At 46.8% G+C, this 25,172-nt stretch overlaps 1 protein-coding gene across 1 annotated transcript in view; it reads right to left on the reverse strand.

Annotated features, from left to right (window-relative positions):
* Positions 1-25,172, reverse strand: part of PEX22 (peroxin 22) — a 72,515-nt gene that overhangs the window by 43,098 nt on the left and 4,245 nt on the right. Inside the window, exons 4-5 of the mRNA XM_087395180.1 lie at positions 3,281-3,337; positions 3,055-3,156 (exon numbers count right to left, since the gene is read on the reverse strand). Coding sequence (XP_087251306.1) covers positions 3,055-3,156; positions 3,281-3,337 — 159 coding nt within the window. The remainder of the gene's footprint in view (positions 1-3,054; positions 3,157-3,280; positions 3,338-25,172) is intronic.

Here is a 25,172-nt window from a genome sequence, read left to right on the forward strand (position 1 = left end):
TAGATGCACTTCATACTTTCTATGAGACACGACTTGAAGGTCAACCTTCAAGGTCATGATCTTCAACACATCAAGAGCAACCATGCACAGAGAGCATTTCACCTTGGATGGGTTGCCGATGGAGGTAGTTGCATCCTACACATACTTGGGAGTTCTTTTCTCCGGTCAAATCTGCACAATGCGACCAGCACTACAGGCCCGTCTGAGTAGGGGGTACGCCACACTTGCCATTTCAAGCGATCAGTCCCACATCAGATAGTCTTGACCGAGTTCGGAGCATCCCCGCTACAACTCAATGCAGCATGCTAGGTTATCGCATATCTCTAGCGCATGAGACAGTATGGTTCTTGCACCAGAAGGTGACATCGGCTTCCTTGGTTGACCATGTCCTCATCCATGGCACTGGCAGTAGAGGGTGGCCAGAGATGTTGGTATGCACACACATGCACATGGTTTGAGAGCGTGGGGCTACACATAGACAGGTTGCCTTCCTTCCAGCACAGCATCGAGGCCCCCTTCATCCCACGTACATATTAGGAGGTAAACTAGATTATCCGAGAGGATCTCTTACAGTTGCATACATTTAGGACTTGGTTCGCACCTCGAGAGCGCCTAGTGAAGCTCAACTTTTACGGAGACCATTGCCTGCAGATTTCAAAAGAGGACTTCATCAATCCGCCAAGATACGCACGGATCCACCTCATCCATTGGGCTACCAGACATAGGGAAGCAGTTGCTCTTGGCACGTAGGTAGATCAGGGCATGCAGCCAAACTCTTCTCAAAGCATGATCACTAAGTTTTCACGGCCAGACAGCACTGACCAACAGGACTCATGGAGATAGCGGATGCAAAGACCCAGCCAACGGACTGAGGCACAGATCATATTAGTGGACCTTCCCTCCATACTCACCAAACGGAGACACGACCCACAAGAGTGATAGTGGCGCTTGTTCGTCGTAGGGACATAGCCAGGAGACTACAACGGACCACACATGCCGATAGCCACCAGCACTCCATCACAAGCTTTATGCCACTATAACAACCTCACACAACGACGCTCCCTTCCCACGGTTGACACCCCACCCGCTCCCACCCTTTGAGTTTTTCTCGTTATGTATTGGTGCCGTTGTAGCCATGATTATAGGTTTCTTCTTCATATTCACTATGGGTGATGGCCACTTAGTGGCTCAACCCCTCAATTCATTGTATCCCCTTTGGTCTTCCAAAGACTTTTTAATAACCTCACTTCCTCTCTCTCTCTCTCTCTCTCTCTCTCTCTCTCTCTCTCTCAATGAACATGCAGCTAGAATTGATAATGCTTTGAAGATCAGAATTGGGAGACTCCCTGAAGGATGGTACAAAGAGGACTCCTCTTTTAGTGATACTCTAGCACATGTCAAAGCAACCATATCTAGTACTGATTGGATGGTGGACAAGGACAAGGATCTTGATGATGAAGATGAAGCTAGAGCAACCCATATCCTACACTCTAAAGGCCATGCTATTATTAAGCTTAACTCACGAGATCTACCTGTTAAGCTTCTCCAACAATCCTACGAGTTAAAGGGACCAACATATGGATAGCTGAGGAACTCACGCGAGCTCAATTGAAGAACACGGCAACGGAATTAGCCAAGATCAAGGCTGCTAGGCAGGACAGAAAAAGGACAGAATATTGTAAAGGCATAGCAATCACTAAAGAGTTTAGATCCAAACCGAAAGACTCTGTCTTAAACTGATGTATGGCTCATCACCATGGCACCTGGTTATGTGTTTTGACTCTATGATTGAGTACTAGTTTTGGGTTTTGAGTTTACAACAACTCTTTCCACTGTTATCCCCAAGGCACCTTTTCCAGCAGCTGATGGACATCCTTTAGTAAGTAGTTAAGTACTACAACACAGAGCAGCATAAACTAATCAGATAATTTTAGAATGCAAGAAATCCTACTACAATTCAAATGAACAAAGCACAAGAGCAGTATCGATGTTCATCAAATAAATGATGTAAGTCATGAAGAACTTCAATGAAGTTCAATGAAGGTGACATGGTGATACAACACAGTGAAGTCTGTGTTCCCACAGCTGCAGCCATGATAGACCTTTCCAGATCCTTACGAAACACTCACAACTGAGTTATACTTTAAATTTACCACCATCTTGGGGAAAATGCACCCTACTTCAGATTCCATGTGATGAAGATGTTTCTTCAGCTTGTAACAACAGCCGATTTGCGAAAGCTTGAAGGGGGAATCCATTACGAATTATAAACGATATGTAAATTGAATCCCTTATAAGAATTCAACGACTTTTTACAAGTTGTTGCCTTAACAAAGAAATATATATGGCGATAATTTTCAGACATACACCATCATGCCATCGTGCTCGGTTCTGAGAACTTAAGGTAGCCTGGCAACAAGGAATGTTCGCAAAAATTTCACTGACGACCAAGAAGGAAAATAAACAACCCAAGACCCATGTGCAAATTGCACCAATTCAGAGGCACTGAGCAGACTATGCCAGAGCAGGTGCAAGTTTGAGTATGGAAACCCAGGAGCAAGGTTCACACTGTCCAAGCCAGCCAGCCTAGGCCCTGTATCCAACAAGCTCCTCTCAGGGAGTTAGAAAATCAGGCAAAGCTAACAGAAAAGGTGAAAAGCTAATCAGCCATGGGCCAACTTGTGAGTTTCTAAACCCATTTTCCAACTAAACACTTCAAGATAGGACTGAGAAAGAGGCATGAAGCCGAGTATTCCATGTCCCTTCATGCACATCTCTTCAGGTACAAAAGAGGCCAAATAATTAAAAGCTTAAACCGGAACAAAGAGTCCAAATAAGACCTTTTGAAAGCTCAACCCTACACCTGTATTAGAGAAAAACACAAATCCCCATACATGTGCAGAATACCTCGCTTCAGGCCAACAAGCAGATTCGCTCTATTTGGTAATTTCTGATAGTGCAAACAAAGTGACACTTTAAAACACTTCATAAAAAGGAATTGCACAATTATTTTCAATTACAATTTCACACTTTCTATACTATTTCAGGACTGACCTCACTTTCATCATCAAGCAACCTTGCCATGAGGTACAAATCCGAAGCCCGGGACAACTCTAGAAGCACATCCACAACAGTTGGTCTTACTACTGCATGCTTCTGCCAGTAGCAAAAAGTAGTGACCAACGAATGCCAGTTGAGATGATCACAAGATGACATATTCTACAAAGCCAATGGTAATTAGAACTGATACTTATCACACACAAAAAAACCAAACACAGACCTGCAACTCTTCAGGGGAAGTCTCCTCAAAAACAACTCCCAGAAGTTGACAAGTCACCTGAAAGAAATGCAAGGAAAAAAAACGGCAGATTAGAACAGACCTTGGCTTTCCATTCCTGCCCTTGAAGCAGGAAACAGTCAGACCAGTGGCAGCAACCTGCGCATATTAAATTAATATACTGCCATGATCATATTATACTACTCTCAACAAGTAAATTCAACTCTTCGTTGAAGAATGTGCTCAGGCAATCTACATAAAGCAGCCATTGTACTGCAAAAAAGATCGCAATATCGAGTCACTTCTACTCAATCTATATTACCCTATCAAGTTTAAGAATATATGTCCAATATCAATTCCACTATGCTTATGGTCTGCAGATCTGGATGGCCACCACATCCACAAACCCTGTTAGTGAAGAGAATGTAGAACAAGTAAGGGCTGGCCAACACTACCTATTAAAATGGCAGCGGAAGATGCAAACAAACTGAAATTATAGAGCCACACGGAGAACACTAGAGATAACAAAATGTACCACCACTGATCTGCTGTAAATCAGCCCTTAAACCAGGGCAGCAACTGAAATACAAGATATCTTGAATAAGATAGAAAACAGGAGCTGCTGGAGAGGCTGAACTGAAGCAGAGAAAAAGGGGGGAACACAAGAAAGCTGAAGCCTGAGAGCACGGAGGCAGGAGAAGCCTGAAACGAAGAGGCAGAGGCCTGGAGCGGGGAGGCAAGAGCCCTGAAGAGGCAAGATCTGCTGCGGGAGTGTGGGCAGCCAACTGAGCAGCTGAGAGGGGGCTCTGAGGGGATGGTCAGGAGCAGGCTGTATGCTGGAGCCTTGAGGAGCTGCAAGAAGTGATGGAGGAAATGAAGGAAAGGAGGCCCTTTTATAGGGCAGGCCAAGGGGGGGAGTCGGCCAGTTTGGCTGGACCGACCAGCCTGGTCGGTCAGGCCAACTGGGCCGACCAGCTGGTCGGCCAGCCTACCCCCTCTGGCCCCCCTTGCTGCATGGGGGCTGGTCGGCTGGCCACGCCTGGAGATGCTGAATCTCAACACCCCCTCTCAGCTCCAGGGTGTGGCACAAGACCCAGAGAGCTGGTATGACGTTGGAGAAGGGGAGGAGAAACAGATTTGGTAAATATGTCGGCGACATTGTCGGAAGTGGTGCTGAAGAGGAGCACAATGGTACCGTCAAGAACCTTCTCTCGCGTGTAGTGGTACTGAATTTCAATGTGTTTTGTCCGAGCATGAAAAACCGGATTGCGAGCAAGGGCAATACAGCTTTGATTGTCACAAAAAAGTGTGGTAGAAGTGGATTGCTGAAAACCACAATCGAGAAGAAGGCGCCGAAGCCACACAGCCTCACAGGTGGCACTACACATAGCCCGATACTCAGCCTCGGTGGAAGATAGGGCGACCATGGGTTGGCGTTTACTGGACCAGGAGATAGCCGCAGAGCCAAAGGAGAAAACATAGCCCGTGGTAGAGCGGCGAGAATCGGGGTCGCCAGCCCAATCGGAGTCACTCCAACCTCGGAGAGTGAGCGGGGAAGGAGAGGAACCACCGGCAGCATAAAAGAGCCCGAAAGTAGAGGTCCCCTGAAGATAGCGGAGGAGACGTCGAGCAGCTTGCCAATGAGAAAGCGAAGGGGTTTGCATGAAGGTACTGAGGGTGCCGACAGAGAAGCCGAGATCCAGTCGAGTGTTAAGTAGCCAAAGAAGAGATCCAACAAGCTGGCGGTAGAGGGAGGCATCAGGATAAGCAGTGGACCCAGAAGCAGAGAGTTTAGCGTTGGGATCCATGGGAGAGGTGATGGGCCGACAGTCAGCCATGTGGAAAGTTTCGAGGAGCTCTTGAACATAGCGTTGCTGAGAGACAAAATACCCCCTCTTAGAAAATCTCAAGACCCAAGAAAAAATGGAGAAGGCCCATATCCGTCATCTCAAATTCAGTTTGAAGAGCAACTTTAATGGCAAGGATATGATTGGTATGACTCCCGGTGAGGATTAAATCATCCACATAAAGAATGATGAAGGTATGAAGCTGTCCTTCATGAAAAAGATAAAGATTGGGATCAGCCAGAGAGCGAAGAAGTCCTTGGCGGCAGAAGAAGGTATCAATACGCTGATTCCAGGCCCGAGGAGCTTGCTTGAGACCGTAGAGAGCCTTGCGAAGGCGACAGACCATGAAAGGAGAACGAGAATCAATGAAGCCGGGCGGCTGATCCACATATACCTCTTCATGAAGATCACTATTCAAAAATGCAGATTTGACGTCCATTTGAAAGATGGGCCACTGATGGTGGGCGGCAAGAGCGAGGATCGTGCGGATGGTGCTCATCCGGGCGGTAGGTGCAAAGGTCTCCCCATAGTCGATGCCGGGTCGTTGGGCATAGCCTTTAGCCACCAGCCGAGCTTTATACTTGTCGACAGAACCATCAGAGGCGTATTTTGTTTTGAAAATCCACCGGACACCAATGACGGAACGATGTGAGGGACGAGGGACAAGGTCCCAGGTGTGGTTCCGAAGAAGAGCATGAATTTCCGCTTCCATAGCCTGTTTCCAATGAGGCTGGGCCAGAGCCTGAGGAACGGTAGTGGGCTCACGAGTGGCGAGGATGCGAGACATAAGGGCATAATTGACATGAAGGGGATCAGAAGAGGACGGTGGGAGATGGCGATGAGAGCGACGAGGCCCATCATCAGGGGGTGGTTCGGAGTAGGGATCCTCAAGACCGGAGGAGCGGAGAGTATCAATGAGCCATCGCGGAACACGTACCGAGCGGGGTTCCAAAGGAGGAGCAGACGAGGGTGGAGCCGGAGAAGGAGGCGAAGGAGAGAGAATAGGAGGTGATGTACCGGGGGACGAGGCAGGTGGAGGGAGAGAGGGCTCCGGGGCATCGGACGGATCTCCAAGAACAGGAGGAGAGTCGGAGGATGTCGGAAGGACCTGCTCGTCGAAAAGAACATCCCTGCTCACGGAGATAATGCGGCGGCGAGGATCATAGAGGCGATAGCCAGTGGAGACGGAGTTGTAGCCTACGAACAAGAGCTTGTGGGACTTAGGATCAAGCTTTCCACGATCAGATTTAGGAATATGAACATAAGCATCACAGCCAAATACTCGAAAATGGGAAACATCGGGCTTAGATCCATAGTAAGCCTGATAAGGGGTCATGCCTGGGACTGCTAATGTCGGAGAGCGGTTAAGAGTATGGATGGCGGTCATCATGGCCTCGGCCCAAAGAGACTGAGGGAGTTGACTGTGAGTGAGCATGGTCCGAGCCATTTCAACACCGGTACGATGTTTACGTTCAACCACACCATTATCAGAAGGGGTACCTGTGTTGGCAAATTCCCGTTTGACACCATGACTACTCAAGAACCGATCAAACTCGAGAGAGGTGAATTCACCACCTTTATCAGCACGAAGAATTTTGAGGGAGTGATTGGATTCTTTTTCCACCATGGCTAGCCAGGTCTGGAAACGACTGAAAGCCAGATCCTTGTGGGAAAGAAAATAGATCCAAGAGTAGCGACTGAAATCATCAACAAGGAGCATGTAGTACGAGGCTCCCCCAAGGGACATAATCTGCATAGGGCCACATAGATCGAGGTGAACAAGACCAAGCGGAATAGTGGCACGGCGAGAGGCATGATGAGCGAACGGCTCGCGATGTTGTTTGCCCAATATGCAAGAGGGACAGAGACCTTGGCGAGTGCCGACGTTAGGGAGGCCGAGGACAAGCTGATCACGGAAAGCACGATGAAGAGCATCAATGTGTAAATGACCAAACCGATAATGCCAAAGGTCGCCAAGAGAGGTTCCTGTAAGGGAGGGAAGGGCAACAAGCTTGTAGATACCATTAGTAGAATGGCCGGTCCAAACCGGCTGTCCGGTGGCACGATCGCGGATGGTGACAGAGGCTGCTTCAAACTCAACTTTCATATTGTTTTGACAAATCTGATGAACCGAAAGGAGATGAAAGCCGAGAGACGGAACATAAAGAACATGAGAAGAGTGTTTACCCCCTTTGCCATCAGGAATAATATCAAGAGAGCCCTCTGAATGAACAGGAATAGAGTGCTTATCGCCGATGCAGACACGACCAGAATGAGGAGTGAGATCCTGGAGCAGTGAGGAGGAGGGGGTCATATGCCGAGAGGCCCCACTATCAACAATCCATTCACGAGCATCGGAGCTATGGAGAGCCAATGACTCTGCTGCAGGAAGAGGGACCGAATTCAAGAGCTCAAGGTGAACAAATGCAGGAGTAGGGGTAAGGGAAGCATCAGCCGCAGCGGCCAGAGGTGCGTCAGCTCGTTTGTGTTTGCGGTATGGACAATTGCGCCAATAATGGCCAGGAGTGCCACAGTGATTGCAATTACCTTTGGGAGCAGGACGGTCACTGGAGGGATCTGAAGGAGATGAGTTATTGGCAGAGGACGGGGCATTCTTGGATCGTGATTTGGGACGATGGGCCACAAGAGCCTCAGAAGAACCATCAGAGGTTTTAGTGAACTGTTCCTCCTGATCCATCATCATGGGGACAAGTTCCTCCCAAGTGATGGTGCTGCATGGAGGATGTCCTGATGCATGCTCTGCATTTTGTTGATGTGGTCCCGTATGGAAGGAGAAGTAGTTGGATCGAGGCGACGAAGCTGAACTTCCAAGGAAATACGTTTCATGGGAGTGACGCGAAGATACATGCCATCAAGAAATTCCCAAATAGCACGTGCAGAAGTAAGATGCTTGATATGATTGAGAACCCCTGGTTGACAATTGAGAAAGATGAACGAGCGTACACGAGCATTCAATTTATCCCAGATAAGAGAAGCATGTGGCTCCTCCTCAGGTGACGGACGAGGGATCCCGGGATCAACAAACTCAGCAAGATCATAAGATTCCAATACAGACGCCATCTGAATTTTCCAAAGAGAATAATTGGTCCCATCTAACTGCCGAGCATCTGGAAATGTAGGAAGAGTGGGAATACGTACAGGCTTGTCAGACTCTTGAAAGAAACTGGACATAGGGGATACGCAAAGATCCGGAGTAGAATCCTTTGTTTCATCAGCCATAACTGAAAACAGGGAATGGACAGCAACAAGGGGCTGAAGAGAACGGGGCTGGTGAAAAGATCAAGGTCTAGAACAGGGCCAATCTCAACAATCGAACCCAAAGATCAAGAGCCAATAAGTTCTGCCAGAAACCCCTGAATAAAGTCGTACGGGTGAAGACGGGAGCCGACCCGATGCGCGATGAAGGAAGGGGGGGAGAGGCTCTTGATGAAGCAGTAGGCTGCTATTGATAGCCCGGGGTACGGGCGAAAAAACCAAAAAAATATATATATAGGGAGGGGAGAATGGAGGGGAGAAGAAAGCTCTGTAGTCAATGGGAAGGAGAGTTGCTGACGAGGACAAACTTCTTCAACTTCATCAATATAGAAGTTCCCAGATCAGAGAGTAACCTGGTGCTCTGATACCATATTAAAATGGCAGCGGAAGATGCAAACAAACTGAAATTATAGAGCCACACGGAGAACACTAGAGATAACAAAATGTACCACCACTGATCTGCTGTAAATCAGCCCTTAAACCAGGGCAGCAACTGAAATACAAGATATCTTGAATAAGATAGAAAACAGGAGCTGCTGGAGAGGCTGAACTGAAACAGAGAAAAAGGGGGGAACACAAGAAAGCTGAAGCCTGAGAGCACGGAGGCAGGAGAAGCCTGAAACGAAGAGGCAGAGGCCTGGAGCGGGGAGGCAAGAGCCCTGAAGAGGCAAGATCTGCTGCGGGAGTGTGGGCAGCCAACTGAGCAGCTGAGAGGGGGCTCTGAGGGGATGGTCAGGAGCAGGCTGTATGCTGGAGCCTTGAGGACCTGCAAGAAGTAATGGAGGAAATGAAGGAAAGGAGGCCCTTTTATAGGGCAGGCCAAGGGGGGGAGTCGGCCAGTTTGGCTGGACCGACCAGCCTGGTCGGTCAGGCCAACTGGGCCGACCAGCTGGTCGGCCAGCCTACCCCCTCTGGCCCCCCTTGCTGCATGGGGGCTGGTCGGCTGGCCACGCCTGGAGATGCTGAATCTCAACACTACCATACACAGACCCCATGCTCAGCCTCAACAGCTACCCACTATCAACAAATTCGCTTATGCAACCATGGACCTCGTGAACTCGTACAGCGTCATTCATATTATATAGCAGACTTGGTAAGACAAGGTACTATGTTCCTAACAACTCATTCTGCAAAAACAAGATGAGCAGTGCAGTTTATGACCTTCATGATAATCACCCACACAATTACAACCATCAACTCCATCATGCATAGCAGGGACTAGATACTACGACATTCCAAGCAACATCATCAGCACCTAACCACAAATGCAGATCGTTGTAAAAGCATATGATCAGGAAACAAAGGGTATCGAGTGCAGTCCAGACTCCTTCCACTGCATATTGAGACAGAGACACATAACAGACAGTAGCAAAACCAGTCAAGCCAAGACAATCGGTGTAATATGATGTCATAAATTTGAAAGAAAACATTGCCACGGTTTGCACTGCAATGACTAAGCACAAAAAGTTGCTAAGGAAGAGGGAAGACCCTTTACAAGATAGACATAGCCACCCTAGGGGAACAACGCAATCCTCAATCCACAAGCTACCTACAAACACCAACAGGATTCAGAACACAAGCCAGGACACATTTGGTGTAGGATAGCTCATCAACACCCAACCATACATCCTCGCAAGGGTCACCCACCAGCTAGAGGTCAAGCAGCCCTGTACCAGTGATCTCCCACATGAGACCATGCTTCCCATAAGATGCAGCCCCATTTGTGCACATACATCCTTAGGGAATCACAGGCCCGAACGGGCTCCATCCTAGCTGAGTATTCTCAAGAGGTCCCACATTCCAAGAATGCCCTAAGCTCACAATTATAGAAGTATAGGGTGTCATAGGTGTCTCAAGCTTAAGACTACACTAACTGTACCAAGGATGCGTCATGTCCTAATTGTCCCAAGGTTAGGTTGACTAGACATGTTATGGCCAGACGTCAACACAACATTCTCCCAGCCTTACTTAGAGAAGGACTGAGACAAACTATGGGAATCTGCAACGAAGGAAGCAGGGGCAGATTGCAGGAAGGGGATAGAATTGGCAGGAGGGAGAGAGGAGAAAGGGGAGAAGGAGTGAGAAGTGAGGAAAGGGGGTAGAGGGGAGAGGAAGAGAGAGAAGGGTGAGGGGAAGAGAGGGATAGAGATTGAGCAAGAGAGTGTAGGCAGCACATAGGAGGAAGGAGGAGGGAGTAGATAGGAATAGATGTCACATTAAAAGTGTACAATGAGTGGTGGATGGAGACTTATATAGTCCCTCCACATTTCCCATCTAAAAGGCCTCTAAAGGGCCTCTAAAATAGCCCTTTTATCCCTTTCATTACAGCCATCCCTTCCCATTGAATTTTGCCCTCAAAATTTTACATCCTGGCTGTCCAAAAAGGTGCAGCAAACAGCAACTACTAATAAGCCCGGTAGGAGATAGGGGTAGTCCTAGACAATGCTTTCTGGCTGCCATGAGGGAGTCCCTACCACTTGATTAGATACTCTATGTAGACCTTCTTTCGGAGCACATGGTCCCTGAAACCCATGATCCGCTCCACATAGAGGATGTGACCTTCCTCATCCATAGGTGGTAGCTGAGGAAGAACTTGGACATGCTGTCCTACATGCGGCTTCAGCAAGGACACGTGGAAAACATTATGAATCTTGGAGGTACTGGGTAGCTCCAACTCATATGCCACCTCTCCACCTTTGCGGATGATCTTGTAGGGACCGTAATACTTGTGAGCAAGCTTTGTATTGGTGTTTCCTTTCAGCGAGGCATAATGGTTCTTATGGTGCACATAATCTCCTCCTTCAAAAGATAGACCCTCCTGCGTTCATCCGCACACTTCTTCTGCTTGGCTAAGAAGAATATGCAGGATGCCCTACATGCGGCTTCAGCAAGGACACGTGGAAAACATTATGAATCTTGGAGGTACTGGGTAGCTCCAACTCATATGCCACCTCTCCACCTTTGCGGATGATCTTGTAGGGACCGTAATACTTGTGAGCAAGCTTTGTATTGGTGTTTCCTTTCAGCGAGGCATAATGGTTCTTATGGTGCACATAATCTCCTCCTTCAAAAGATAGACCCTCCTGCGTTCATCCGCACACTTCTTCTGCTTGGCTTGGGCATCCTGCATATTCTTCTTAGCCAATTGCAGAAGGACATCCATTCTTTCCAAGTCACTTCTTGCTCGTTGATTTTTCACGGCCATGTCTACAATTAAAGGCAGCATCCCAACCTTGAATTCAAACATTGCTTCAAAAGGGGTCATGCCAATGGAAAGGTGCTTGGTACTATTGTAACAAAATTCAGCAAGAGCCAACCACTTATCCACGACTTTTATGTATCATGACAAAAGTGCCTCAAGTATTCCTCCACCCATTTGTTCACCCTTTCTGACTGTCCATCCGTCTCAAGGTGGTAAGCCGTGCTAGGTGTGAGGAGAGTACCCACTGCTGTGAATAACTCGTGCCAAAAGTGACCCATAAATTTGGCATCTCTGTCACTGACAATTTCCTGAGGGAAGCCATGATGCTTAAAAACATGCTCAATAAATTGCCAAGCAACCTGTGACGCTGAATACCCGGTCTTACTGGGTATGCAGTGAGATTTTTTTGTAGCTTCATCTGGGATGGCCTGTGGTGGGATGTGGTTAAATATGTCACTGAATGCTTGCCTTTCCAATAGAATAGGGTGGACAGCCAGCTAATCGCAAGTCTCTCACAGCCATTACCTATTCCAAAAGGCAAATGGACTCTCATAGCCATGGATTTCATCACAAGGTTACCTTCTACAAAGAGGGGGATGGGATAGCATTTATGTGGTGGTGGATAGAATGCTATTTGATCTTTTCATATGTCTTCGTGATACCCGCATGTCTTGCCATAGGAGATGAGTGCATTTCGTACAAAACCAACAGCCTATACTCTCCCTATACTTTGAATTTGGCGAAAGATAAATTCTGTCCTTGCAGTACAACAGCCCATCGTGCAGCTTAAATTCAGCATGCCCTTCGCTTGAATGCTCCTGTAACTCCAAAAATACCGGAGCTGCCTTTAAATTCTGCATATATCCTTCCTGAAAATACCATGAATCCACTCCTAATAGATGGTGGAAACGGCAGATAAACTACAAGCCCACATTCTAGATAGGGCATCGGCAACCACATTTTCTTTCCTCTTCATGTACTCAATGTCGAAATCGTAGGATTGAACTGCAGCCAACCACCTCTTTTGCTTCATGGACAAATTGCGCTGCGTAAGAAAGTACTTGAGTGTCCTATGATCTGTCGTAACCTTAATCTTACCACCATACCGTTAGTGGTGCCATTTCTCGAAAGCATGTAGGATAGCCAACATTTCCTTATCATAAACATGATAGTTCAATTCCTTGGCCTCCAATTTCCTGCTCTCAAAAGCTATAACTCCATGCTTTGTCTCAAAACAGCCCCCACGCCTTTGCCGCTTGCTTCTGTCTCTACAATCAAGGGCCATGAGAAATCAGGACATACAAATATGGGTGCATTACTCAAGGCATCTTTGAGGTGCTCAAAACTGAGTTGTGCTTCTTATGACCTCCATGTGGTTGGGCTTTAAAGTGAATCCTCATATACCACCACCACGTGTAAGCATAGTCCTGCATATGCATACTTGCAAAGATGATGCGCTCCTCATAAGCCTTGGGGTAGAAATGGAAATAGTCTTCTAGCTTCGTGAGCCACTCCTCCAACTCATTGCAAGTACGAGTGTCCCCTTAAAACTTATGGACTGAGATCTTATCCTTCACGTCCTTGGCTGCATAGTTCTTGTTGTACCCACCAAAATCTCGGGCACCCTCACGCTTAAGACCCACGTATTAAGAAAAAGGCATCTCATCACGCACATCCTCAAGCAAAGCCCAGAAAGAGCGTAAGGCATCTGAAAGCATATCATCCGTGGTCAATTGCTGCCCATTTCCAGCACTTGGTTGCATGGCAATGCCACCCACCTGATGCACGGGTTGTGTTTGGCTGAAAGTGTTCACTGTCGGAGCCATAGAAGTATCAACACTGGCTGAGTCTACCTCCCAAAGGCATCCCTCTAAAAAGATGGCGCAGTAAAAGCCTAAGAAGAGGATTGACCTTGCTCCCAGTTGCCCTGCAACCCAAAACCAGATCCAGGCATACTCACTCGTAAAGTACTGAACGGATGCATACCCCTATGTCACCCCAGTATAGACGGCTCAGCCTACATAGAAGCAAAAAGCTGTGGGCCAAAAGGTGGTCTGGTATCAATCAAGAAAGTGCTCTGCGGCATAGAAAAGGCAACTTAGAACCCCCACTGGCTGGGCTGTCGCACCATCGGCTAATTTCACAATCAGGTTGGTGCTCTCTATCTCCATTTTGCCCAGCACTGCTTCGTGATATTGACACCCGCTCCGCCATCCAAGATAGCCGTGGCCTTCTTGTTGTGGCAAAAAATTGCAATTACAGCATTTGTGTCATCGCTCTTGAAGTACTGACCCAGCTTATTGATAGGTGCTTTGAGCACATTCGGCCTTCATGCAAGGCTTCGGCAGCATCAGTGTCCACCTCTTCTGGGTTGACCATCCGTCCCTTCATCCAATCGGAGAGATCTCTCCAACAGATGGTATTTCCCTTGAGCAGGGCTGCTATGGGCATCTTTATCTCTGTGGACAAGAACGCGGTGCGTCCATCCACATCCCATGGTTGGCCAATTAGTTCTCTACCCTCGGACTGAGGTTCTTCAAACACATAAAAAGACATTGGTTCATCCTCTACAGCTTGAGGCCAAGTCGGGTCCCCTTCAAACATCTTGTGTCGTAGAAGAGACTTCCCCAACGAAGTGTTTTTCTGTCAAACCACCCGCATCTGCCCGCATACCAACATCTCTGATCACCCTGAGCTGCTAATGCCATAGAAGATACTAGTGCCAACCAAGGTACCCTGCGTCGCCCTGTGATACATGAGCCATACATGCGCACGCGGTAGAGGTAAATGATAGTCTGGAATGCCGCATCCAATTGCCGTGGGGATGCCCCTGAACTCAGCTTGAATGATCTGATGAGGGACAAATGGATTGTTGCGTATCGTCCGTGACAGTAGGAGAACTTGTAATCTCTCCACTCGAGTCCACTTTGTATCGAAGAGGTCTAGTCCCCAGCAAGTGCTACCGTACATGCCCACAGGTCGGACCAAGGAGTCGAAAAGAAGAACCTTGCTCCGAGGGTCCTGAAAGTGCGAGTGGAAGCACTCTCTCCAGTCAAGCTAGGGAGGCATACCTCTACTCAGGCGGGCCTGCATCGCCGGTCTCATCGTGAAGATAGGTCCAGAGAACAGAATTTCCAAGTATGTGTCTCAACTGGTGCCCCTTCAAAAGTAAACCGCTCTCTGTGTGCAGCTACTCTGAAGGTGTTGAAGATCATAACCTTGGTTTTGTTGGGTGCAGGAAGCAATGAAACGGGAGTGGAGTGTGGGAAGCAAACAACAAGCTAGAGCAAAACGTAGTACTGCTCAAATGGATAAGAGGAAAATACAAAGGGTGGCCTATATGGCTCCAAGTCAACCATATGGTTGACCAAAGAAGTCAACTCATAGAGTTGACCTGACCTACAAGGCTCATACCACAGCTAAGTACTAACAAACCCCCCTCCATGGTATGGCTGAAGTATCCTAGAAATGTCTCAGGAATACCTTTGCAGGGCCAAAAATTTGGCAGTTGCGACGACCAACAGACCTTCCAAGTAAAGTTGTGAAATATACACTTATTGCCTGACGAGGCAATGTGCATTATATGTGACCATCACACAGCAGCGACGTCCTCCCAAAAGTAAGGTTTAGCCACCACCCCATCTGAACCCATCCTCAAAAATGAAAGAGAGAGAGAAAGAGAGAGAGAGAACTTACAAGTCGCCTTAGTCACCTAAGTGCAGAACGCCTCAGAGAGAGAACTTACGAGTCGCGTGAGTGCAAAACACCTCTCGTTATCTATATGGAAGTGTCTGTGTCGTACTCTTTCTAAGGGGATCTCCTATCTACTCTTTCGAATGGGAAATAGGCAAGTGTGTTTAAGGAAGTCATGATGCCATTCTCTCTTCTTAAGTAATTTTGTTAGCATTGTCTCCTTAGAGGTATGAGAGAGGTATTAGCATTGCCTCATTCAAAGTAGAACCATAGTGGAGAGTTGAAAACTCTTTTGTGACTTTCCACATGTTTTTAACCTTTAAAGGTTGCTTTACAAACCGTAGCTTTAGACGGCTTTAGATGGAAACGACCTCATGGTTGCACATATTCGTCCCAGAGGGATATAGCAACCTATGATATGTATAGAGTGATCCCTCACGTAAGGAGCCAAGTGTAAAGCATGTCGAAATGCCTCAAACTTGGGCCGCGATAAAGCTTTCGTGAAAAGATCTGCCAAGTTGTCCTTGGTGGGAACATAGGACAACTGGACGTCTCCACCAGAAAGTCGCTCTCAAACAAAGTGATAGTGGACGTCAATATGCTTTGTGCGTGCATGAAACACTGGGTTTCTAGCAACCGCCAAAGCACTCTGGCTATCGGTGCGGATCGTAGTAGAGTCGGTCTGAATGATATCAAGCTCTGCAAGTAACTTGCGAGGCCGAACGCACTCTACTATAGCTATGAAAGCTGCTCTGTACTCGGCCTCACAACTAGATGTGGCAACTGTAGGCTGCTTCAAGTATCGAAAGACCTGCTTCACTGCTTGCCAATGCTCATACTAGGCTTGTGCATGTACCTGCTGAGCTGGGAAATGGCATACTGAAGATCAGGTCGAGTATGACAAAGGTATATGAAGCAACCAACAGCCTGCTGATAAAGGGATGCATCAAATGGCCGCCTTCCATCCTCGGAGGAGAAACGAAAGCAGGCTCCAATGGAGTAAAAACTGGCTTGCAATCCTTGAATTGGAAGCGATCAAGGAGCTGTCCAATATACTTGGACTGACTCATCGTTCTACCCCCCTCAACATATGCAAATTGTATGCCCAAATAATAGTGCAACCGGCCCATATCTGTCATTGCAAAAGACTGCTGTAAATAAGCCTTGAAATCTGCAATTTGTTCCATATATGGCCCAGTGATAAGCATGTCATCCACATATAAAATCAGAATTAAAAATTCTGATGCACTCTTTCAGACATAAAGAGAGGCCTCGGTTGGGCTATTCTGAAAGCCACGGGCTGACAAAAAAGCATGTATCTTCGCATACCATGCCTGGGGTGCCTACTTCAAGCCATAGAGGGCTTTTCTGAGCCGGCAAACCATATTTTCAGAACCTAATTGTTCAAAACCAGGTGGCTGAGTGACATAGACCTCTTCCTGAATATCACCATGAAGGAAGGCAATCTTGATGTCCAACTGATGAACCTCCCAATGCCAATGAGATGCCTGAAGATCACCATGAAGGAAGGCAATCTTGAGTCCAGCTGATGAACCTCCCAATGCCAATGAGATGCCATAGCAATAACACACCTAATAGTAGGTGGGAGAAAAGGTCTCCTCAAATTCAATGCCGTGCTGATGTGCATATTCCGAGGTCAGCAGGTTTGTGGAGTGTCGAGGACTTAGAGCAACACGACAAGCTAGATTCCAACGTGATCATGGCACCATGGATCACATACTCATGCTCAGGTGTATCATCGAGGAGGTGAGGGCACAAAAGCAGAGGGTTTACTGTTGCTTTGTGGATTTCCGCGAGGCGTTTGACACAGTCCCGAGAGCCCACCTCATACGGCCCCTACAGGATTTGGGTTATGACCAGGAGATCATTTGGGCTGTCATGGCACTTTACGAGAGAGTCGCAGGCAAGGTCCGAACAGAATCTGGGTGGATAGACGAGATCATAAGCACTATCAAGGTCAAACAAGGGTGTCCTTTATCACCTACCATGTTTGGCCTTCGGGCTTTGAACGGGTCAACACTGCCATCAGCTTTCCTTTTCACCTTGTAGACCCACTTTGTGCCAATGGCACACTTGCTTGCTGGCAAGTCACACAACTCCCAAGTGTTGTTTGCATGAATGGATTCAAGCTCAGCCTTCATGGCATCCATCCATTCCTTGCTGTCAAAGGCATCCTTGTGACATAAAGGTTCCTCATTGCAAGCAATAGCAACCAAAGCTACAGCCAAATAGTTGCCATGCATCTGTTTATGCGCACCTCTAGTGCGGGCTGGCAAAGGCTCAGCTTGTTTGCTGTCCCTGAGTGTGTCCAAAAGCCATCTCAGGACTGATTTTTACTGTTTAATGACAGCACTCTCCTGTGCAACTGCCTGCTCAATAGCATGATCATCAACTAAAGGCATATCAGGCTGAGCAGGAACTATTGGAGGAGGATGTGCACTGGTAGAAGTGTATGACACAACACTCTGCATTGGCTGCTCTGGATCTGTGGGCAACTGAAAGAGAGGAAACAATGTATCAAAGACATCTGAGGAATCAACAGTAGGCTGTTTTTTGCATTCCAGCCAAGGTAAAGGCACAGTTTCAGTGAATACAACATCCCTACTGACAATGACCTTGCCCGTGCTGGGCTGATACAACCTGTATCCCTTGCTCTTTGCGCTATAACCAATGAATATGCATTTTACAGCTTTGTCTTCAAGCTTATGCCTCAGCTGAGATGGCACATGAGCATAAGCCAATGACCCGAACACCCGCATATGAGAAATTTCACGTTTGCGACCGTGCCATGCCTCGTAAGGTGTGATAGTCTTCAATGCCTTTGTGGGTGCCCGATTGAGCACATAGTTGGAGCACATGACAGCATCCAACCAAAACTTATTTGGCATGACCGATTTTTCCTCTCTGCCAACCCGTTCTGTTGCGGAGTATAAGGCGCTGTAGATTGATGAATAATACCCCGAACTGCCAAAAAATCAAAGAATTCACGGGACATGTACTCTCCTCCCTTGTCAGTGCGTAGAGTAAGGAGCTTGTTCCCTGATTCATTTTCATCCATGGCAAGCCAATGTCTAAAGCATGGGAACACATCAGATTTGGCCTTCATGCCATATATCCAAGCAAATCTGGTGTAGTCATCCACAAAGGTAGAAAAGTAAAGGTGGACCCCAAGAGATGCTGTCCGCATAGGCACGCGCACATCACTATGCACAAGGTGAAGCTTCCTAGATGCACCAACTGTCCCATCCTTTGGAAATGAGGAACGGTGCATTTTGCCCAACAAGCATCCCTCACAAACATGTTTAACCGGTGCATGCATGGGTGGGAGGTCAACCACCATGTTCTGTGAATGCATTTTAACCAAGCTTCTATAGTTGAGGTGACCCACCATCGCATGCCATAAGTGGGAATCTGAAATTATAGATTCAGCCACCAAATTTGCCTCTATAGCAGGCTATTTGTCATAAGCATCAAGATGATATAGCCCAGAAGAAAGTGACCCAGTAAGTACTATGATGTCATCGTACCGGTTGTCATACACGGCACATTGATAACCATCAAAGAGAACCCGAAAGCCATTCAAGGATATGGCTGCAATGGAGATGAGCTTCTTCTTGATACCTGGGACAAACAAAACGTCCATGAGCGTGATCGTATCACCTGAAACTGAAGTGACCTCGACCTGGCCAATCCCTTTCACGGGATATGATGCATTGTTGGTACATGTCACTACGCCACCATGTGGAGCAGCCCCCAATGTTTGAAAGAGCGATCTGCAAGAACTGATGTGCTTGGATGCACCACTGTCGAAGCACCAATCTGACTTAGAATCTAAGACAGACAAGGTTGTGGCATGCTTCTCTGGATGGTATTGGCATGTCACCGTGAAAGCCCACTCATGGTTGCTGCCTCATGACCATGATCTGGGGCAGCAGCAGTAGTGGCAGTCCTTTTGCTGCTTTTTCTTTGCAGAAGCGATGCACTTGCGACATTCAGACAGGGAAGAATTAGATGAGTGTCCAGCAGTAGATGAGCCTCCAGAAGGCTTGGGTTTGCTGTAATTTTGGCCGTTCTTTCCCTTATTTTTGTGATTAGCAACAAAAGCCTGATTTGCAATTTCAGAGGCAGCACGATTTGTGGGACTCTACTCTTCCTGTAGGAGAAGGGAAACAAGCTGGTCGAATCGAAAGTATAAGTGTTGGTATTGCCCATAGCAACCAACCTCAATGTAGTAGCGAACCCCCGGTAGGACTCAGGCAGTCCATTGAGTGTCGTGGACACCACCTGAGCATCTGAAATAATTTCATCCACATTAATGAGCTGCTCTTGAAAATCCTTGATTTTTGTGATGTATGCATCCATGCTGACCCTCTCTTACATTTAGACATTCTCCAATTGCCTGCGTAAGAAAGTAACATGTGCCCCATTGCGAACTTGGTAAGGGTGAGCCAAGATGTCCCACGCAGCCTTTGATGTTTTGCAAGACTGAATGTGAGGAATAATATGTCTCTTGACTGAAAAAGCAATGATAGAATGTGCTTGGGCATCTCTACCATCCCATCTGGCCTATTCGGGTGTAGGAAGTGTGGCTATAGTAGTAGTAGATCCAGAGGTGGCTGTAACAGCTGCACCAACAGTGGCTGTAGCAGTTGCACCAGCTGTAGCAGTAGCAGAAGTGGATGCCACAGAGGAAGGTCAAAGATCCGATCTTGAGACAATACCCCAAAAAATTTTGGCAACCAGCAAACGTTCCACCATGTATGACCACATGGGATAATTGGGTCCATCGAGCTTGTCCTCAGCTGAGAACATACCCATCCAATCGTTGCTTCCTATGGCAAAAATAAATATGTAGCTCAAGAGTAGCATCAAGGCTTTCATTGCAAAATTAGTTGGCTATCCAAAAATGACAACAAATGTCGAGCAGTGACCAACCAAAAATTTACTGCTCAAATAATGAGCTAAATGCACGTGCTGTCCCCCAAAAATATGACCTGCAAAACAATATATGTCCGGTCAAAGAACCCCCCTGCCAAAGATAGCTGTCCTGCAAAAATATCAGCCCAAAACAAGGGGCAAATGTATCCAATGATCAATTGAGCTGTGAATGTCCCAAATGGAGGCTGCGTGCCTCAAATCTGACAAGACAACAAGCCCAAATCAAGGGGCAAATGCATAATATACCCAAATTGAGGTGAATAAAACAAATATCACTCCAATGGGCAGCAAATCTAGCAAAAGCCCCAAAATCTGAGAGGGCAAATTGGGAAAAGCCCCAAATTGTGCTGCAAGTTGCAAATGTGATTCAATGTGCTGCAATTCCAAGCCAATGTCAATGTTCCTGCATGTCAATTTCTACCAAATCCCCGAAATTAGCTGTACCAAGCCAATGTCACTGTGCAAATTTCAACAAAATTGACAAAACCCCCAATTTCTAAAAGGGCAAAACTGGCAAATGACCAAAAGCCCCAAATTTTGCTGAAATAAAGTAAATGTGACAAAATAACCTGCAAATCTAAAAATATCCCACAATCTATCAGCAATAGATCCAAAATCCCCAGTGTCGGAGTGGAAATGAAGTCAGATAGAACAAATACTGCAAAAGCCCCAAAATGTGACCAAAAGGAGCAAATGTCACTGCAAAATCTGCAAGTGTGACACAAAAGCCCCAAAGTGTGACCCAAAGGAGCAAATGTCACTGCAAAATCTGCTAATGTGACACAAAAGCCCCAATCTCTAGAGCAAAATCACCTCAATGTCACTGCAATGTGTGCAAACGTGACATAAAAGAAGGTGAAAATCTTCAAATCCAACTGTACCAGGCAGATCTAAGTCAAGAGAGAGAGAGAATCCCGGCCAAATGGTGCTAGAGTAGGTTCGAGCACCTGGAGGAAGGCCCGAATAACTAAGAAGAGTCCAAATCTGAGCAAAAAACCTCCAAAAACAGTTCAAAAATGCTCGAAATCAACTTCTGACAAGTCGTACGAAATCCTAGCAACATCATGCAGCTGTCTGTACAAGTCCGTATGGCCATACGGACAAAAAAATTCTGGCCGAAATGATGCGGAACAGGGTTATTTCTATGCGGACAGCTCAGAAATTTCAAAAAACGTTGAAATCGGGCCTCAAAAAGTCAAAAGACAGTCATTGGACTGTTTTTTAGCTCCAAAAACAAGTTTTTGACGATGGAATGAGGCACCGGACTGAGCTGGAGCAAAATCACAGGTAGGAGCAATGGGAGAGCACGAGCAGGTAGGAGCAAGAGAACCTGCTCTGATACCACCATTGGGTGCAGGAAGCAATGGAAAGGGAGTGGAGTGCGGGAAGCAAACAACAAGCTGGAGCAAAACGGGCTAAGTGCTAACACGTTTTACCCAGGTTAACCTTCAAGTCATGGGACTCGCAAAAAGCCAGTAGTGCATCTAGATGTCTACGGAGCCCCTCAGCGAACGAGGATAAGAGCACCACATCATCAACGTACAAAAGCCTCTGGAGCAAGTAACCAGCAAGAGAACAACCAGCTCCTCCTAGTGTCCTCATAAAAGACTCAAGCTCGTCTATGTAGAGACCAAATAAGGTCTGTGAGAGTAGACAACCCTGTTTGACCCCAATGGTGCTCATGATCTCATTTATCCATCCAACCCCCGTCCGAACCTTGCCAGAAACCCTCTCATAAAGTGCCATAGCAGCCCAAACTATCTCCAGCCGATATCCCAGCTCCTGTAAGCGCCAGATGAGGCGTGCTCAAGAAACTGTATCGAAGGCTTTGCGAAAATCCACAATGTAGCAATATACCCTCTGTCTCCGTGTCGTGGCCTCCTCTATGAGGATGTGATCCATGGTCCCATGGTCACGTCGAAAGCATGCCTGTCCATCTACTCTGAGTCCCTATATCTCTACATAGCGACTGACCTCCATATCTAGCACTCAAGCATATATCTTGGGCATGACATGCCCGATCATAATACTTGGACCCCCTACCTTGTGGATAGGTGTGGTAATGTTGAGGGTCCAAGTGCATGGGAAACCGAGACAAATTGCTTCATTAAATAGCTTTGCAAGGATAGGGGCTAGGATATCAATCACGTATGCCACAAACTCGATGCATAAACCCTCATGATCTTTTGCTCGGCCATTATAAAGCTTCATGACCGCATCTTTGATGCCCCCCTTAGTGAAAAGAGTGCAAGAGGCAAGTCATGGTATGTGCGAGAGAACAAGTGTGGGCTGGTTGGGGATGTCATAAAGTGTGCGGGCATAGTTGATGTAAGGGGGACCCCATTCAAGAAATCATCGCCAAAAGTCTTTGGAATTATTATTGAAAAGAATGTTCAGTAATTCATCCTCGTTTTGGCGGGTAAAGGTTCGTTTCTTTTGGCGAATTAGACGGCGATACTCGCGTAACGTGTCTGGTTCACCTGGTAGGCCATGTTGGGATTCGAATCAGTGTTGTCGACAAAGAGTCTTACACTCACCATCGTACCACCTATTACATGGCACGGATCCTAAAGGCAGTGGACGGTTAGAATGTGTGGTGTACGGGAAGGCATGAAGGGCAGCTTCGTACAGTGATCAGCTAATCAACACGGCCCCGTCCTCTAGGAGGGGTATGTGATCAATATAGGTGAGTAGAGTGTAGAGCCGTGCAGAGTATATGGGTGATGGGAAGTAAAACAGCATCCTCTCGAAAATCTAGCAGTGGCACCTAGCGTGCTCCTATCCTTGCCATAGTTAGGTCTGTATGTGTACAGAATTTGTCCGTACGTATAGTATTCCGTACGGCCTTTTGTACTTTTTTTTTTGCTTTTTTTTTTAAATGGGTTGCAAAAACCTTGGAAAACGCATTTTTAGCACTATTCTAATCCGTACGCTTCTAATCCATACTCCGTACACTATTGGCCGACTTTGGCTGTGGTTGGCCTCAAGGATGGTCTCAAGGAGGAGGAGGATGGCACTCGTGTAGATGATGATGAGGATGAGGATGCAGCTTGAGGCTTGAGCCTCATCGGTTGTGAATTGTGATGCATCTCAATTTTCAGCTTTATTTCCAAGCTGTGACAACCTTTTCTTATATGATGTTTTGCCTTTGATGTTTTGGTGTAGTACCTACTTCCAAGTTTCTACTACCTAACTACCTTTGATCATGATGTTTAGTGTAGTATTGTTTCTACTCTTTGAGCTTTCATGAATCATGATTCATGACTTTAATATTAATACAAGTTTCAAGTTGAAAGTTTTGTAGCTCATACCTAGATGAATCCAGGAACATTCCCAAACTCATCCTCTAAAAACACAACATAGTGCAGTTTCAATCTCATGATAGTCACTCACAAAGTTGAAAACCATAAACTCCATCATGCATAGCAAGGACTAGCTACTATGACATCCCCACTGACGTCATCAGCGCCCAACAATGGGTGTAGACCATAGTATAAAAATATGCTCTCACACATACAAATCCACACACCCACACATACTTGAGCATCCATTTATACAAAGTCTTCGTACTGAGTTTCTGTCGGCACTCCGGAGGCGAAGGGCAGACTCAGCCATGATGAAGGCTAGCACTAAAGGAGAAGGCTCATCAAAAGGTAGTCCAAAATCTCTTCATTCAAGCTACAACTGCTTGTGAAGTCAATGTAATGAAAGTTTTGTAGCTCTATGTCAATGTAATGTGTACAATGTATATTTTTCTAAATGTTTTTGGGTAAAATTAGGATCACGTATGTTTCAGCCCTAGGGGCTGAATCATACTCCAATCATACTTCCATACTCGTATGATGTATGCGTAAGGTAACGTATGGAAAAAACTATGGTCCTCGCATTGAAGTACCGCACTAGGAGAACATCTCTGCGGCTCGAGAAATCCATGATATCATGGTAGAGGGGTGTATATGGTATGTCTCTACCTCCTCTCATACCGCCCTGGCAAAATGTGAGGTCTCTGGAGAAAAGTGGCAAATCACTATGAAGAGATCAAGGCTGGTGATGCATCGTAGTCGGATCCAAAGAAACCTGGAATGTGGATCTCTCTCCACTGAAATCACCCCAATAAGAGATGATCTATATAAGACTGCTACTACTACTGATGCCCATACTCCACCTGTCTCCCTCGTCTCCTCTCTGTAGGCTGACTCCCAAGTGTATCCACTGACCACCAGTAAGGGGCGCTCTGGGCTCTAATGTGTCTCTATGTAGAAGACTATGTCTTGTCCTGTGTATGACTTTGAGAAATTCCCAGGCTCACACCAGAGGGTACCATTACAGTTCCAAATGGTGCAAGCCAGGGTCTCAATATCCTGAGTCTCATAGAACCCACCCCCCTATGTGGAGGAGCGGTCAAGTAGTCAGCGGGGTTTGGTGATGAGACGTCCATCCCGCACTACTACCCACTTCCCCTCTTTATCACGCAGCTACAAAAGAGCACGTGTCTCCTCTATCTGTAGAGGAGTTAGGTCCTCATCCATAGATATAGTGGGGTGATCACATAGAGCCGACCTCCGACGCAAAGCTGCCAGGCGTGCCTGAGTGTCTCTGAAATGTATAACAAGAGGCTGCTCTCTGTGAGGGGAAGAGAGAGATAGAGAGAGATTGGGAAAGAGAGTGTAGGCAGCACATAGGAGGAAGGAGGAGGGACTAGATAGGATAGATGTCACATCAAACGTGTACAATGAGTGGTGGATGGAGACTTATTTAGTCCCTCCACATTCCCACCTAAAAGGCCTCTAAAGGGCCTCTAAAATAGCCCTTTTTCCCCCTTCATTAGAGAATCACAGCCAGCCCAGAAGACATTCCGATTCACGAGACACAAGTGGTTAAAATCCTTGAGTCGTATCACAGACTCAATTACCTTCTC

The sequence above is a fragment of the Dipteris shenzhenensis genome, chromosome 24 (genome assembly GCF_047967505.1).
Source record: "Dipteris shenzhenensis isolate YYH24624 ecotype China chromosome 24, Dip_SZ_1.0, whole genome shotgun sequence".
NCBI classification, from domain to species: domain Eukaryota; kingdom Viridiplantae; phylum Streptophyta; class Polypodiopsida; order Gleicheniales; family Dipteridaceae; genus Dipteris; species Dipteris shenzhenensis.